The sequence below is a fragment of the Tachypleus tridentatus genome, chromosome 4 (genome assembly GCF_004210375.1).
Source record: "Tachypleus tridentatus isolate NWPU-2018 chromosome 4, ASM421037v1, whole genome shotgun sequence".
NCBI lineage: Eukaryota > Metazoa > Arthropoda > Merostomata > Xiphosura > Limulidae > Tachypleus > Tachypleus tridentatus.
This window is the reverse complement of record NC_134828.1, coordinates 73,785,568-73,803,036: the sequence shown is the minus strand read 5'-3', so window position 1 is coordinate 73,803,036 and position 17,469 is coordinate 73,785,568. Positions and strand designations below refer to the sequence as shown.

General features: G+C 32.3%; 1 protein-coding gene across 2 annotated transcripts in view; it reads left to right on the top strand.

The window, feature by feature from the left end:
- Positions 1 to 4,208: 4,208 nt before the first annotated feature.
- Positions 4,209 to 17,469, top strand: part of LOC143249439 (uncharacterized) — a 45,639-nt gene continuing 32,378 nt past the window's right edge. Inside the window, exons 1-2 of one of the 2 annotated variants that reach the window (XM_076499282.1) lie at positions 4,209 to 4,626; positions 4,803 to 4,925. In XM_076499282.1, coding sequence (XP_076355397.1) covers positions 4,921 to 4,925 — 5 coding nt within the window. In that variant the 5' untranslated portion in view covers positions 4,209 to 4,626; positions 4,803 to 4,920. The remainder of the gene's footprint in view (positions 4,627 to 4,802; positions 4,926 to 17,469) is intronic. The other variant, XM_076499281.1, reaches the window with a different exon arrangement.

Sequence of the window (17,469 nt, the reverse complement as noted above, 5' to 3'; positions counted from 1 at the left end):
AACTGGTTTTAATTGGCGTTAATAGGCACTACAGGTCATAATGTAAAACGACTCATTCGTTGCCCCCGTTAACAATTTATACTAAGATAGTTTAAGTTGGCACAGTTGGTACTTTCCATAACGTGTTCTATTGTAGATAGTTTAGTGAAGTTCGTTTGGTACTGAAAATTAAAAGTTATGTTGTTGATACTGTAAGATAACAATTGTATCTCTAACAAACTCTACTATTTATAGTCTAAGGTGACAACTGTTACTGTCAGTATTAAGCTATACAGTTGGTATTTCAAGATGACAACTGTTACTGTCAGTTATCAAACAGAGCTTGAATTATCATGATTTACTACTGAATACAGATGTATTTTTTTTTATTTACATGCCACTTTAAAGTATTTCAGTGTGCTTTACCAATTCATTCAAAGAGTCGTGTAGCAGCATATAACCTGCACTGGTGAAGGATTTCTCTCCGAAAGTAGAACAAACCAGAGCTCACCTTATTGCTATTGTTATTATTTACAATTGATGAAGTGTTTGATTATGTAGGATATTTTATGTTTTAAATTATATTTCTTTCATGTTGACCCAGTGGGCTCAGCAGATGGTCCGATGTGGCTTTACTATAAGAAAACACACACTCATTTTGACCATGTAAAAACGTTCACTGGTTAAAGATATATTTGAAACTATATATTTGCTAAAACGTCTTACAAGAAAATAAATTTAATTTTAAACTTTTGTATTTGACTTATACTATTGTGAAAACTATGTTTGGATGTGTATCCTATAACTTTTCTAATTTTTTAAACATTGTTTAATGTTGAACAACTGTTTCACTTAATATGTCCTTAAAGGGATGAAAATACAACTGGCTGATCAGATACACCCTTGTGCAAATTAATTGAAGCAAATGGTCATTTTACAATATTTTCAGCATGGCGACCGGTGTAGGCTCACTGGACCCGCTGATTTCCTTTAATAGTCATTTTTTCACATAGACGGCGTCATTAGCTATGTTTTGCAGTACGGTCGATCTATTTTTGGGATATATGACGAAATATTGAAGAATATTGCATCATTCAAAATTGCATTAGAAGGGCAAGGAGACCAGTCAAAAAACTTATAACCAACTCAATGAAGAAAAAATGGTATCAATGGGGTTTGAAATACAAGAACTGGATGCAATGGAGGAAGGTGTTATTTAGTGACGAGACTAATTTTTTCATACATGGTCAAAGAGGTCTGCATGTTTCCAGATCTCCAGGTGAGAAACTTTGAGAATCGCACATCAATCAGTTTATAAAATATCCCTTGAAGAAGATGTTTTCGGGCTTTTTCAGCAACTATGGCGTTAGAGGCTTAGATATCGTAGAAGGTATGATGCGAGGACCACAGTACATCGAAGTTTTGCGGAGAAGAGTCGTTCCAGAATTGAAAAAGAGATTTCCAGATGGATCTTGGCATTTTTCAGCAAGATCTGGCTTTGTGCCACACATCGAAACTTGTGAAGAATTTTATGACTACAACGCGAATAAAGGTGCTGTACTGGCCTGGAAACTCTCTGGACTTAAATCCTATTGAAAATCTTTGGGCGATTTGTAAAGAAAGACATCGGGGAAAAGACTGTACTACGAAAGATAAGCTAATTGAGACCATAATCGATGTGTGGTACCGCGACCCAAAAATTAGTAAAGATTACAGTTAACTCGTGGACTCGATGCCAAAGCGGATTAATGATCTTCTGAAAAATAAAGGCGGTCATATCATGTATTAATTTGTGAGTAATTTTTTGGATTCTCAGAAATAAAACGCAAAAAATTGAAAAAATCGTAATTTTCCGTCTTGTTTCAATTAATTTGCATAAGGGTGTAATACTACGAATATTACTATATCCCAGGTCTTTATATTACGTATGTACTTTAAGGCACAATTCATGATATAAGCATATCTGTCTTTTAATATTCTTGTATCATGACTTCGATTTACATTTTAACTACAGTAGAGAAAGAAATATTTATACAATTACACTGTAATGATCTACAGAATTAATTCCAAACAGAATAAAGTTTTCATGTCTGTGTAAGTGAAAACATAAATATTTTTGTCGATGACAACATTATGAAAGACTTTTCCTTTTCTTTCGTTCTGTCAGTTGGCTTTCTTACAATATAAGTGTTTGATCTCTCAATATAAGGGGTCCTGTTTCTTTGTAGTACATCACTTAATTTAGAGATTCTTCTTAAATGATTTTTCAGCCTTGGTAGACTAGTTTCCAGAAGAAAGGTGTGGCAAAATGTAAGTGAAAGTGACGCCAAATATCGGTTTGTTTCATTACTTTCAACAAATACTGTTGAAAAGTATTTTTAGTGGAGGGCAGATCTCTCTGTTACAGATGCACGAACGTGGATGAGTTAATATACATTTCTATTCTTTCTCTCTAATACCAGAAAAGATTCATAAACGCTACTAAAAATATAAAATGTCCATAGTTCATGTAAGTTATTGGTGTTCTCCAGTTTTGTGTATGTAAGTTCATCTTTAAAAGGCTGCCTGCTGAATTCTAATCTATGAGTGTATGGCTGGTTGGTGTACAGTTACATACAACTGCACAAAGTTGGATGAGACACTGCTAACGGGAATAATTTTTTGTATGCTCTCAGTATACCTTTAATTGTATAATAAAGAACCACCTACACGTTTGTAGCATCACATCGAACGATGATTCATGAACATGTTTCAAGTAGATTAATCATATGAAGCAATATGTGCGAATCAGTCTCCTATTGTGAGCCGAATAAATGAATAAATAGAGAACATCACACACATTTTGACAAGTTGGACAACCTCTCCTAGTATAATTATCTAGCCTTTCAGAAGTTTTATAAACAATGAAAGTGATGCTTTGGTTCCAGTACTTTTCAGAAACTTCCTGTAGTTTGTCACATTTTTGCAAACCAGTATTATATGTGTTGGTCCAATTTCCCGATAGGTCTTTGTTTCTGTTTTTCAAACTGTATGCTAATTTGGGGTTTACTATGCGTGTCAAAGACAGGAGATATCAAAGTTCCCAGTCAACGGTGAAGGAATATTTTCCAGAACTCAAATCATCTAATATCTTAATGATCACTTCATTAAGACTTTACAATAATGTTACCATGTATGAAACAGGCTTTTCTGTAACTTGCTTTGGCCAATAGGTAAAACTCAAATTAACCTGCAGATTTGTAGCAAGGCCTCATTTTATGGTGTTTGTTATTGACCCATTATCATGGAAACGGGAAGGAAGAATAATAGGTAATTCACGAGAAAGTAACATCTCCATGGTTACAACTCGTTGAAAAGGTAAAACATTGGTATTTATTTTAAATTTAGTATTTCAAAACCAGTACCAAAACTTTTTATTGATAAATCATAAAGGTACACGAGGGTTATCTGTGTTAACCGTCCATAATTTAGCAACGTAAGACTAGAAGGAAGGCAGCTAGTCATCACCACTCACCACCAACTATTGGGCTACTCTTTTACCAACGAATAGTGGGATTGACTGTCACGTTATAACGCCCCCACGACTTAAAAGGGGGAGCGTGTTTGGTGATTCGAACCCGCGACCCTCAGAGTACGAGTCGAGCGCCTTAACTATGTGACCATCTAATGTTCAAATGCAATAATAACCATTGTGCTTTGTGCCTTTAATTTAATGGCGAATGCTTTCGTTATGTATATTACAAAATAATAAAACATAATAAGCCAGCACTGTTACTTTAAAGGTAATTACGCTTTTAAAAAGCACATCACAATATATATTCGAGAAAGGAAATTTAAATTGGGTACGAGAATAATTAGCTGGTGTGTATTTTACCTTATTTTACAATAATTTATTTACATATTAATAATTATATATAGGTATATTGAACATGTCAGAGTTCAATTCATGTTGGAAAATCATGAACTTATATTAATCAATGAAATTTCAAACAATGTCTAAAAAATATATTTTGTTATAGAAATAATAATGTGATTGGATTTTAGAACCTAAAATACATCCTTTATTTTATATATTTATAATTTTCTTATATTTTGTAATTTCATATTATTGTTTGAATGGTTAAATATATATATATATATATATACACACTGGCATGTTCTGGTGTTAACATTTTCTCCATATTATGTTTGTAAAAAGAGTAGCGTAGGAGTTGGCAGTGGGTGTTGTTCAGTAGTAGCTGTTTTTCTTCCAGTCTATCACTTCAAAATTAGGGATGGCTCGTGCTGATAGCCTTGGAGTAACTATACGCAAAAATTCAACAAAAAATAAATATAAACAAAATATACATATATTAAATTTAATTGAGGTTTGAAATACTATGCGAAAAAAAAAGTGGCAAGTAATATTGATAGACAAAAACGAGAGAAAGGACGCTTCAAGAAATTACGGTGAAACCTAAAATTATATTTTTCTGATCAAATTGCTTCTTCACCCCTATTTACGAGGGAAGCCTATTACCACATAAATATCTATGCTTGCTTTCCACGTGGTGATAGCGTTAATATCGATCAGACCCCGCCTTCTGGGAGGCAAACTATTGTTGTTAGACTACGGAAGAGATTAGTCTTGCCGAACGTGGGGTAAATGTATCAAGTGTCGTTATACTTTTCGAATAAAATCAAGATGAGTTGTTAAAATGATAACTTCTTATATCAGTAACATTGGGGTACACTAACGTTTACGAATACAATCTTTTTAATTTTTTGTGAATATTTCCAGTAAATTTTACTTCACTGATTAGTTTCTTTCTACCTTCATTCAGCTTCAGGTACAAGTCATTCATTGGTACGGTGGAAAAGCCAAAAGCGAATTTCTCAAGAATATCGGAAGACTTGTGACTGTATGATATGTAATATAGGCCTCAGTATAATTTAATAATCATGAGGTAAGTTCTCCTCGCTTGTGACTTAAGGCTGTGTATGAGTGTTGAGATATGGTCACCTATTTAACAGTAAAATGTAAAAGTTGAAAAAGTGTAATTAAGCAACCATGTTCATGTATACATTTATTTTAAATCATTAAAAACAAAAACTTGTCAAGGTTAGCAGTGAACTTCATGTTTGTGTCAGTGATAAAGTACCTTGTGTCACCAGAATGGGATTTTGTGGTTATATATATGATGTGACTTTGTACAACTTTGTGACATGCATGTGTCATTTCTATATTGTTGACTAAATTATTAACTAGAACAGTAGGATACTAAAGAACCACCAGAAATATGCTGTATTAACATAGCTGAAATGAAACCTTCAAGATTTGTTATCTTTCATGTGTCTAACAAAGCCTTATAGTTTTTGAGCTATTGACTATAGCAAGCCAGTTTGCAATTAATAAAGTGAAACATAGACATCTAGTTTTTCAAAGCTAATATTATTTTTAACTTCCTTATTTCCAGAACTAGAAATCACACAAAGTCTGAATATTTAAATTACATTCTGCTCACTCATTCATTCTGGTATGAACAAGCATGGGGCATGAGAACTAGAGATTCTAAGTGTGCAGTAGCACCCCCAGTTTAACTTAAAGTGCTGTGTGTGATCAGTCTCCACCACATACAGAGGTTTGATTTTGTTCAGTTGGTTTTACCACCTCCACTACAAAAATCTCTTCTTGCATCACTAAGAAGAAGGTGCAAGTGTGTGTGTGTGTGTGTACCTCTTTGAATGTAACATGTAACTTGAATGGTTTAGGCTAAATGTGGGGATATGAATAATATACTTTATATGATGTGTTATCAATGTGATGCAATGAAGACTAGTTATGTTATTGGAACCCATAAATGATGAAACTGTTGATGTAAAGAAGGTACGCATTTATTATCAATATTTAATTTGTATGTAGAACTTTCAGAAGTAAAGTTTGTAGAAAAAAAACAAACCTATGCTATAGCAATGGATTCACCACAAATATTACACTTGTGTTGTTGGTTAATTTTTATAACTTGATTATGATGCTAGTTTTTCTTGCTAAACTTTACTTCTGAAATAATTTTTAATGCTTTTTTAAATATATATAATAGTTAAATTTGAGATTTGTCAGTATATCAGTGTTACACGTGTTTAATGAATAAAATGTTCTATTTCTTCTTTGGTGGATTGTTTAGGCTGAGTATTCATGATGAAACTTTGTACAATGGATGGCAACTACCTGTTGTGGAGACACAAATGTAGAGGACGACGTTTCAAAAGTCTTCTGCCTTTTGTCTTCGAAACGTCGTCCTCTACACTTGTCTCCATAACAGGTAGTTGCCATCCATTCTATGGCGTTCTATTTACTTTTCTTAAGCTTTGATAAATACTAGTAAATTGCTAGAAAACTTCTTAAAAAGTGAGTAATATGTGTAGCTGTATTACTGGAAAAATATCAACAAAACAGCTTGAAAAAAAAAGTAAAATATGTGAGACTGTGTACTTGGCTTTATATGGCTAGAAATTTCTAAGATGGAGGGTAATATACTTCATACATATTAACAAAAATATTTTGAAAATTAAAGAGTTTTAAAACTGTACCACATAAATGCATAGAAAAAATTATACTGTGCCAGGTAAATATCTAGAAAAAGACTAGAAACTAGTAAGATTTTGCCACAAACAATTAGAAAAATATCCCACAAATATGTTCTTTTAAGTGTTTAGAAAAAGTTGCTGGAAACCAGTAAAACTGAAATGAGACACATTGTGCAAGTTACTAAGATGGGAAAACAATATTCAGTCATATCTACATCTGTAAAAACTGTGAGTTGGAAATTCTTATGTGGATTCTGGACTTTTGTGTTTTTTAACTTTATTAAATTTGAAAGTTCTATGATTCATTATTAGATTTTGACCTTTGTATATAATACCAAATACATTCACTGCGAGGATGTAACATGTGATACTCAGGTTAATAAGTTTACAAAAGTTTAAGGAAAACTTTGCTATGTTGAGACTAAACTTCGTATGTTATTAACTGTAATCCACACAGAAAACATATATTAAAGAAACTTGTATAATTCATTTTAGAATTAATAATAAAACAGGTGAAGCAAAATATTAAGTGTTAATAGGAAAAAAACTGAATGTAAGAACTTTAACCCCAATTGTTGGTGCCAAGGGACAACATTTGTCTAAGTAAAATTAAAAAACAAATGCAAAATAAAATAAACTATAAATTTAAAACTTAAATATTCTATTTTAATAAGAATCAACTTATTAGTTAATGTGCAGTGAGGAACTTAAAGATCTCGTACTTAATGTCATTGCAGTCTAAGACTTGTTCTAGAGTGAGAAGTGGAATAAAAACCACATTATACTGTATACCTAAATCATCATTCTTGTTAACTGACATTTCTCTCAATAACACTAAATTAGTAACTTATATCAGTGTGTAGGATAGTATTACTATTATATCAAAATAATAATAGTTTTTTCTTTAGTCAAAAGGCTTTTTAATGAAAAAATGGACACTTGTTTTCTGGACAGAGAAGTGTGCAGATGACGATCTTGCATGTATTTGGCTTGTGGATTTGTCTTTTAAAATAATGACAATTAAAATAGTCTCCAAATTGTGTAGGATCTTAAAATGGCCATTTAAGAATGTGAGGACCAATAAACACCATCCAGAACAGATTATACTAGTTTATTTTTAGAGACAGACTTTAAATGCTCACCGACAGTGACAGAAACCATATTGAACACCTGTGACAGTTTTTGAAACACTGCACCTTGCCCAAACTTTTCTTAATAAAGTTTGTGATTCTCAATGTGCCTGTGGTGAAATTTAGTTCCATTAGAATAAGTAGATTTTGAGAAATATTTATTCTGGAAAGGGTATTAAAACTGCTTATTTTCTGTTAGTACCGAGAAAACTTGCCCAGATCTGAGCATTCTTTGCACCATGTGTGTGAGTACAGATTAATTGGTACAGCTAATAAAAGTAAGGTCTTTCATGTACGAAGTTTTCTTAATTACTAAAATGTTTGAGATGAATTATGTTTCTGAATAAGAAATTAAAAGGTATTTTAGAAATACTTTTGATACTTAATGGTCAAAAGTTAGATGCAGTTTTAATTCTCATAGCATTATGTGGCAAATATGCTGTAAGGGGTCTTTTTTTTTCCTGCTTATTTAATGCCACTAATTATGGAGTAGAGGAGAACAACCAATCAGTGCAAAGAGTTGATTGCTCTTTAAAAGGACAGCTACACATGTTACTGCAGTTTTGTGTTGCTGCAGAGTGGAACCATGACACCGTGTTTACCTTTGTGTTTGGTTTGTTACTAACAGTTAAATCCATTTTTGAGAAAGATTTCACAGAATGAAATTACTAACTGATACAGATCCAAAAGATGCAGAATTTTGAATAAGGGAAGCAGAAAAACTTGTACATTGGAGTATTTATGAAAATAGCAGGCTTGCATCCAATCTTAAGCAACGCTTACACCTGCTGTGGTTATGAAAGAGAACCCTTCAAACCAAGATGCTGTTGCAGTGAAGCTGGATATATCTTAGTATCATCAACAAAATTATAAGCAGGGGTTTTAATTTAAGAAGTTTCATTTCAACCATCCTTCAAAATCAGTGGCTAATTTCGTGACTACAAAAATAGAATTGTACCAATTTCACTTTGCCATATGCCTGTGAAATTCTCTGATGCAACTTCAGTAGTATCCTTATGCCTTTAATCTGTATAAAAGTAACTTTGTAAACTAACGTCCATTATAGTAGAAAGTTTATTGTGATTTATGTCTTAAAGCTGACGGCCTTTTCCTTTTCAAAAGTTTGTTACAATGAAAATTGTGGCTTCAAAGTTTGTGATCGAGAAAATAAAGGCCTTATAAAATGTGATGAACTCTCAGTATGGCCTGATTATTTTATATTTGCATGTAAATGTGGACTGGTGTTATTTAATGGATAATTTCTATTTCGAATTTTATTTATTAGTATTAACTAAATTCCTGTCTGAACAGTCAAGTTTTTCTGACTCGCAGTCTGTGGTTTGGGCAATTCAGATTTGATGGCATTGAAACATTGACGATAGTTGTGTTTGTTCCGTGTATGTTAAAATGTGAACTGCGCGTCAGCTATTGATATCACTGGTTCATATATATTCATCTCTCTCATATAGGAAATAGTCATGTTATAAATATCGCAGCTTACAAATTCATACGTAATTTTTAAAAAGTTACCAATACCGTTTCGACATATTTCATAAAGGTTATAATTAGTTTATTGTTATACTCTTAAGCCCTGAGAGATATTTGTTTTGTTGGTAAGAGGATTGTTAATTATACGTGAGCTGCAATGTATCTTTTGCATATAATCTGTTTGCCCCTGAAGAAAAATATTCACATTTTGAAAGCGCTCGGGTTTTAGGGTTTTTATTTTATATTAACGCATTTTGAATCAACGAGTTGTTTTCTAACATCATGAATACAATCTCGCAAGTCAGGCACACGAGAAAATATCCGTGTTAAACAATGCCGATTCTTAAGTTCAAAAACCTTGTAATGTTTCTCTTTAGCCTAAAATATCAACGATGTACGAAAAGCACGATAGTATATCTATGTTAGAAGTATGTTTTTCACATATTAACGTTTAATAACTTCCTGTATGTAAAAACTAAATAATAACGGCATTATTATTATGATGTTCAATTTGGAAATAAATAACAAATGTTTATATTTCTCAATTATTTTAGTAACACTTTGTATCCGTTGTTGCTAAAACGTTATAACTTTGATTACGGTGAGTCTTCATTTATGAAATTGTATCATTACTAGTCACGTTAAAGGTATCACAACCAAAACATGAACTTTTCATCATGTTATTAAAGTCATACCTGTAAAGGGCGTGTCATTAGATATGCAGTTGGCCTAACATCATAGTTTTTCAACTACGAAGTTGCAACGTACGGGTTTGTAGGTACAAAAAATGTTTTGCCCATCACATCCTTCATTAATATATTAGGACAGTATTATATGATATCGCACTAATGAAGGTGATTATTTGGCGAGTAAAGTACTGTTGGCATGTTCTACTGCTTGCTTCGCAGGTAGCTTGAATTGTGACTATGAATTATTTATTCTCCTATGGCTTTTGGATAAAAATTCCATGTTTTATCTTTTGTAGTGTATAGGCTATTGAAACACGTACAGATAATACATGTGTGTGTGTGTGTGTGTGTGTGTGTGAATGTATATATTTCGGCTCTTGAACTTCATATGAAAATCTATAACAATAATGAAAGTGCACCATACCAGTAGTCTTAATATATGCGAGTTTTCATCCTCGAAATTAAATTCATGTACATGTTTAAAACATTTTAAATGGTAGAAAAACAACTTCAGATACCATCCAAACACACCATTTCCAACGTAATTTACAAAAACAAACAACAAAAAAAACCTAACAGGATTCCCAGTATGGCTTCGTTACTCATTTCCTTTCTATGTAAAAGTAGAACCCTCAGTTATAATATCTACCTACGCCCATGTATACACGCACGCATACAACCTGACTTTACCTGCCATATTGATCAGTCTCTAATTAGATAAGACTTAAGATTTAAACATTCACATTGCATAAAATAAACATTAAGAGCAAACTTGAAAAAAGTTTTCAGAGATAACATTTAACACACGGAGATCCAGTGGAGTTGTAGCCGTACGCAATTGCCTCCGTTGAGGCTAAGTCAGGGAAGTCTAGCTCTCGAAACGTCCTCTAGTGCCGATTATATTGTTAAACAAGGATGACAAAATTGATTCTTATTTTAATAATGAGAACGTTGTTCTCCGTCATTCTGGAAAAAAGCACTTGATTTATTCGGTTTAGATTTGATGTGGTTGTTATCGTGTGTTTTCATTTCTTAACCTGGCATATTTTTCAGTCGCATATCTAAACATTTTTAGTTCGATTTCGTCATAAATTGATTTATTTATGAAAGCTTGCGTTCTTTTCACGGAAATTTAGATACTTTTGTATTTTCGTAATTGAAAGTGCCCCTTACTTCTGACAATATATTGATAGGTTCAACGTAGGTAAACAGACAAGGAAGGCCTGAAGCATAGATACACGATATTAGTTGGCCCGAGCAGCACATCTTACTAACTACCTCAATAAAGCAAATATAATACACCTGTCTTGTGTCTTTCTGTCTTTCTCTTTACATGAATAAAATATATGTATAAAAATGTTTAATCTCATTTTGATCGAATTTATACTAAAGTTCTCCTTTTCTACACACAAGAAGTAATTGTTTAACTTTTGTTGACTCTTTGTAGCGATTTAAAAATATTTTTTTAAACGTTGCTTAATCTTATTAAACCACTATAGAGGCTGAACTTGGGCTGTTCACAATAAAATTTAGGGTCCAAGGACCATCCTGGAATTCCCCTAGCGCTGGTCCTGTTAGAGTGTCTTTCCAGTTATGTCAAACGAATACAAACAATTCGGTTACCAGGCGGTTTTAAACAATGGCCAGGGTACAGTACAATAGGATTTTGTTATTGGGAATCTAAAAGTCTTAAGCAGAGATTATGATTCACACGAATTTATGAATACATTGTTTTTTATTGTATACTGTCAGAGAATCGCAAAATATTTCTGATCAAATTGGTATATTTATTGCAACAGTAAGTCTTTTAAGTACAATATTTGCAGAACTAACAGTAGACATTTTGTTTGCCAAGTTTAAAAAAAAAAACGTTTGATAATATTGTAATATTCGTTACTGCATCACACTCGGTAAAATTCATTATGACTAAAATAATGATTATCAATGTAAAAATGGTGATGCATTATATTTTTAGGAAGCTGAATTTGCTCGAATTTCCGTCACACCAAACATGCTCGCCCTTTCAGCCGAGGGGGCGTTATAAAGTTACAGTCAATCCTTCTATGCATTGGTAAAAGAGTAGTTCAAGAGTTGGAGGTGGTGGTAATGACTAGCTGCCTTCCTTCTAGTCTTACACTGCTAAATTAGGGACGACTAGCGCATATAGCCCTCGTGTAGCTTTGCGCGAAATTCAAAAACAAACAAGCTGACTGCACCTACGTGTGTATTTTTGCGTGTGTCTTTGATCTACATAAATAAATTTAAAAAAGTTAATTTATTAATTATGTCTGTTCATTACTATTAAGCTTTTATACTTCTTCCAAATGCTGTTTAATCCTTGAATGGAAATAAGTTTATTGGATAAAAATATTTGGTATTATGTCAACTGTAATTTCGTTCAGATAGTTGTATTTTTTGTTAAAAAATAAATGGCTCGAAATAGTACAAAATAACTAACATAGCGTGGTTTACATCCGAGCATCCTATTATATCTACATTAACACTTATCCATTCCATAGATTCTTAGAACTACGAAACAGCCGTTTAGTAACGTAACTTCGAAAGCTATTTTATAATTTGTAATTTACAATATCTTGGCCAGTCTTGTCATTTGCTTTTAAGAATGAATTTTTCATGAATCGAAATATAGAACGGGTTGGCTGATTGGTTGAGGTACGCCATTTTTTTTTTTAAGTGTAAAAAAAAATTACACTTGACATTTAATGCTAGTTTTTGTTGATTTTTTTTTTTTTTTTTTTTTCAGCTTAGACATCAAGTTTTACTATACTGTTAACATAAATATGGTAGTTTTAGATATGGGACGTTGTTAGCCTGAGCACTCATATCTGATCATGTGTTGTTTTTTGTTTGTTTTTCACATGCGAATAACAGATAAGTCTGATAATTGTCTCCCTACCGTTGTACTCATTCTACTTTAGTACATACTGCTGTAATTTATTATTGGTAACTTCTGACCAAAGCAAGTTACTTTCATAAATCGGCACTCAACATTCCTCCAGAAATTAACTTACGGCTCGTTTTAACTTTTCTACAATATAATCTGCGTCGTAGTTATATATTTATTTTATGTACAGAACTTACTGTTTTGGGCCTTGTTTTCTGGATAATTAAACTTGTTGAGGTTGTATACATATTTGCCCAACAGTTTGTATAAAGCTAGTTATATTGGGAAAAAAGTTTTAAAAATAGTTTGATAATTTATTTTAAACCGTTTTCATGTGTTAGAAATTAAATTGATGCGATAATTAAGATAAATGCAGAAATAATTGGAACATTTCAATAAAACGCTCTTTTTTATATGGTGACAAACCAACTAGTGGATAACGAACATTAATCACTCCAGAATTATCTGCTGCAGTTAGGATAGTCGACTCGTAATCTCAGGTTCGAATCCCTGTCAAAACAAACTTGCTCACCCTTTCAACTGTGGGGACGTTATTATGGTCAGTCAATTCCACTATTTGTTGTTAAGAGTTGAAGGTGGGTGGTGATGACTAACTGCTTTCCTTCTCGTCTTACACTGCTAAATTAGGGATGGCTAGCGCAGATACCCTCGTGTAGCTTTGCGCGATATTTAAAAACAATTCATTTTGAAGCAGAATGTGTGTGAAGAATTATTTACCAAAGATGATATTTTCTCGTATGCTTAGTGCAGTTACATTTATACTCGTGTATGTGTGAAATGTTAATATTTATAAAAGCTGAAATCTACATTATTCATTTGATTTATTAGTTCAAGTGTTTAATTATAAAATGCGACAAACTCTACAGAGTGCGTGTTTTGTAACAAGCATTTGTATCATTTGAAAGCAAGTGTTACAAGTATTGTAAATTTGTTTTATTTGTCACAGATAATGGTGATGTATAAATCCAACTTTTATACACTAGTAGACGGCTGTTTTGTAGTTTTCAGAATCTATAGAGTGGATGAGTGTTAATGCAGTTAACATCCACGTATTGAAAATAACGAAACAATCAATATCAACGTGTAATAGTAGCTTTTAATCGTATAGACTATTTAGGGCAAGGCTATCAAACATTAGTAAATCGAGAACTCCTTCACTTAAGTGTTCGCAGATGCAAAATTTATCTTTTTTTTTTTTATAAGAAAAAACGATCTCATATACATGAAAAACTGTGTTCCCAAATTAAATGTTTTAATGCATATGAATTTAATTTTACAAAATATTTTTATTCTATAAATCGTTTTTAACAATTGTGATGAAATTTCGAACATGACTTGCGGAACCTTGTTAAGAAATGCCGGTACATTTCTTGTATAGAATAATAACTGAGGTACAAATTTGCCACTTTTTAACTTTTTTATTAATAAGTGTCTTTTGAATTGTTATTTCTTTCAAAGTTTATTACACAACGGTAAAAATGAACTGAATGTGTAGTGAAAATTAATGGAAGGTAATGTGATTATTAATGTATAGTTGTCTTGCAGCTAAAATCACTTTTTTAGCTGAATCTGGGTTTTGTATTTATTGAAAGTTTATTGCTGTTTTTCAGGGTGTTTCAAGGGTGCTGATTATGGTGAATAACATTTTATCAGATCAAAACATTTTAGATATCCAAGATGGCTGCAAAATCAAAAGGGTCACGTGGGCTATATTTCAGCTGGTACACGACATCGAGCTAAAATGTTGGTACTTACACCTAGGTTTATTTAGGTTAAGTAATTTAAATACGAAGCCAAGAGATTAACCATTGAAAATATTTTAAGAAAATAAAGATGGCAGCCATATTGGCTGTAAAGAAGAAAAGTGCTATGTCTTTGCTAGTACGTAAAATGAAACCATGTTTATAATGTATGCACTACTTTCATGATGTGAAACCTCTGTTATAATGCAGTAGAATAGTTTAACTTTATGGAATATGTGAAAGTGAGTGTGCAAATTTTGTATCGGATTTATTAGCAGCCAATGTTCTTTCTGCTGTTTTGGTACTGAGAAGGGCACAGTTGTGAAGATCTTGATAGCTGGACTCTATTTATGGAGGTTCCAGTACAACATTGCATTTTTATACGCTCTTTTCCATGTTACTATCTTCATATCAGCTTTCAACGGACAAAAACAATGTGACAAAATGTCAAAAATACGCCAAACTCTGGCATAAAATGTTTGGAAGGTTTCTTCTATAAGCCCCCAAGCTTTTCACACTTCCACCAATTACAAAATTTACAGGAATTGTAAAAGAGAGCCCATCTGCAGACACGCCTATGAAAAAGTGTCGTTGAACCCAATTTACTACATTTTAACCTATAAGGCTATGGCTGGTGCCTTGATGATGCAAAAATCTTTCTTCCCCTACTAGTGCCTGAAAGTGTTACTTGCTCCAAAGGAATTCGATGGCGAAGAACCCACTTCTAGGAAAATGAGTGCGAGGAAAACTTGTATGTTATGAAAGAAAGTTTATTACAAGTAACGAATGTATTCTAATTCTTTGGATCAGAGCACATAGATATAACTGTCCAGGAGTTAGATTCTATGTCACACAGATTTTAAGACATAAGACTTTCGATATTTTTGACATCTACAGTTGCTGCAATCTTAATATTCCAGTGTTTTTGTTTTGACACAAAAAGTAATTCATCAGATTCGTGATCAGCACCCTTAAATTATTCTAGACCTGTCAAAAATATTATATAAACACAAAGTCTAGGTACAACTCTTTTGGTTTTCGGACTACAGTGAGAAACGTTGATAAGTTTGGTAGTGATGAAATGTGCAACAATGAATTATGTCAGAATAACTAGTTAAATGATTTAATTATTTATTTACAAATTATTATTAAAATTGCCTGTGGTCAAAACTGTACTTTTTCTTTTTGTTATTTTATTATCGTGAGCCACAACAGTACGGAATAGAAATCGCAGGGAAATCTCACAAAAATTTCTAAAGGAACATACAGGCAATTATCAAAAAAAGCAAACGTCTTCTTGAAACAATACTCAAGACCCTTTTATCTCAATATCTAAGGCTGCTAAAATATTGATACTAGTAGGAACGTTGATTTTACCATTATTAGACAAAAATAATCCATTTGTTCTTTATATTATTAGTATTCATATTGTTTCACAGGCCTACAAAAAAAGACTATGAATATATTATTGAAACATCAGCAAAGCTACTTTAAAAAAATCCTCCGCAGGTTATAGGACAATTAAATTTTTGTGCTGACTTATGAAAAAAAAATGTATTTTATTATTATTTTTTATTTGCTATTGGTCAATGTTTTCTTCGAAGCCATTCAAGCACCTAAGCCCACAGCAAAAATTGATAGGTATACTGTGCCAAAATATATGCACAGCTACTAAACAAAACTTTTGGGAAGGTTGTACAGCTATGTTTAAGGTTGCCTCTTGAAAGTTCAGATTTCCACCTGCTAAAATATATACGTGTTCTTATCTACCAACACAAGTCCTCTGAAGCCATTCAAGCATCACAGAAATGTAGCAGCACTTAAGCACCATTATACTAGTAAAATATTCTGTTTTATACCAGTCAGGAACGCATTGTTTTGTTAAAGTAAACAATCTGTATATTTATAATAGTCTCCAGCTTTATTATTACTGAATATAGATTCACAAGTCGCTAAATAAAAAAGGCTGTGAATATTTTACTGAAACATTGAGAATAGTAGTGAATGTTTATTTAGTATGTCGTAAAGTAACTTCTTTTAAAACTGATTCACATGCCTTCGTTTTGTCACCCTGAATAAATTTTCAGAGTTCTTCACTTTCCGTCATTGAAAAAAAACCAGTGTTTTAGTGAAAGCATATTAATTGTAAACTGCGAATTAAGAATTTATAATTTCTCGAGTTCACTTTGTCTCTGTGGTTTTCTGCTACTATCTCGGTGAGTTTTCTAACATTAGACGATCACCACAGTAGATTTCTCTGATCTAATGAGTGGTGATTTACCATACTGATTTTCTTACTTCACTGATACTATGAGTTCGTATTTTAGTATTATTTTATTATTATCGTTAATATTTTTGTTTCACAAGCCAACAATCGGCTGAATATTTTGTACCAAAACTTGGACAAATATGTTATATGGAATGATGCAAGTTTCCACGGCTTGTTAGTTTGCATTTCATTGAAAGTTGACTTACGTGGCTATAAATACATAATATATGTGCTGTTATTGTGAGCAATTGCATTTGTACTCGACGCCTGTTAAACGTGTGTTTACGCGAAACCTCAGACACAAAACTACCTGGCACAATAAATAATGGTTGGGTATGAATGCATGTGCACTTATATAGCTTAAAATTTATTCTCCATAAATGCACATAAAAAAGCTAAGAAACAAGATTATTGAAAATTGTTAATTTAAAAGATGGGAATAAGGATTGTCAAAAAGTACAGAAATAAAATATATATTTTGAAGCCTGCAGCTAAAAGCTCTAAAAAATAGTAAACTAGGCACACCTACATTATTTACCAATTTTATTAGAGTCAACATAGGGATTTGTAGCTATAAAAAATAATGTCTACATTATTTCCAGCCTGGTTTCTTTGCTTTTTTGAAGTCTCAAGTTGTATGCTTGAAAATATAATCTACATTTTAACTTGAGTTGTTTCT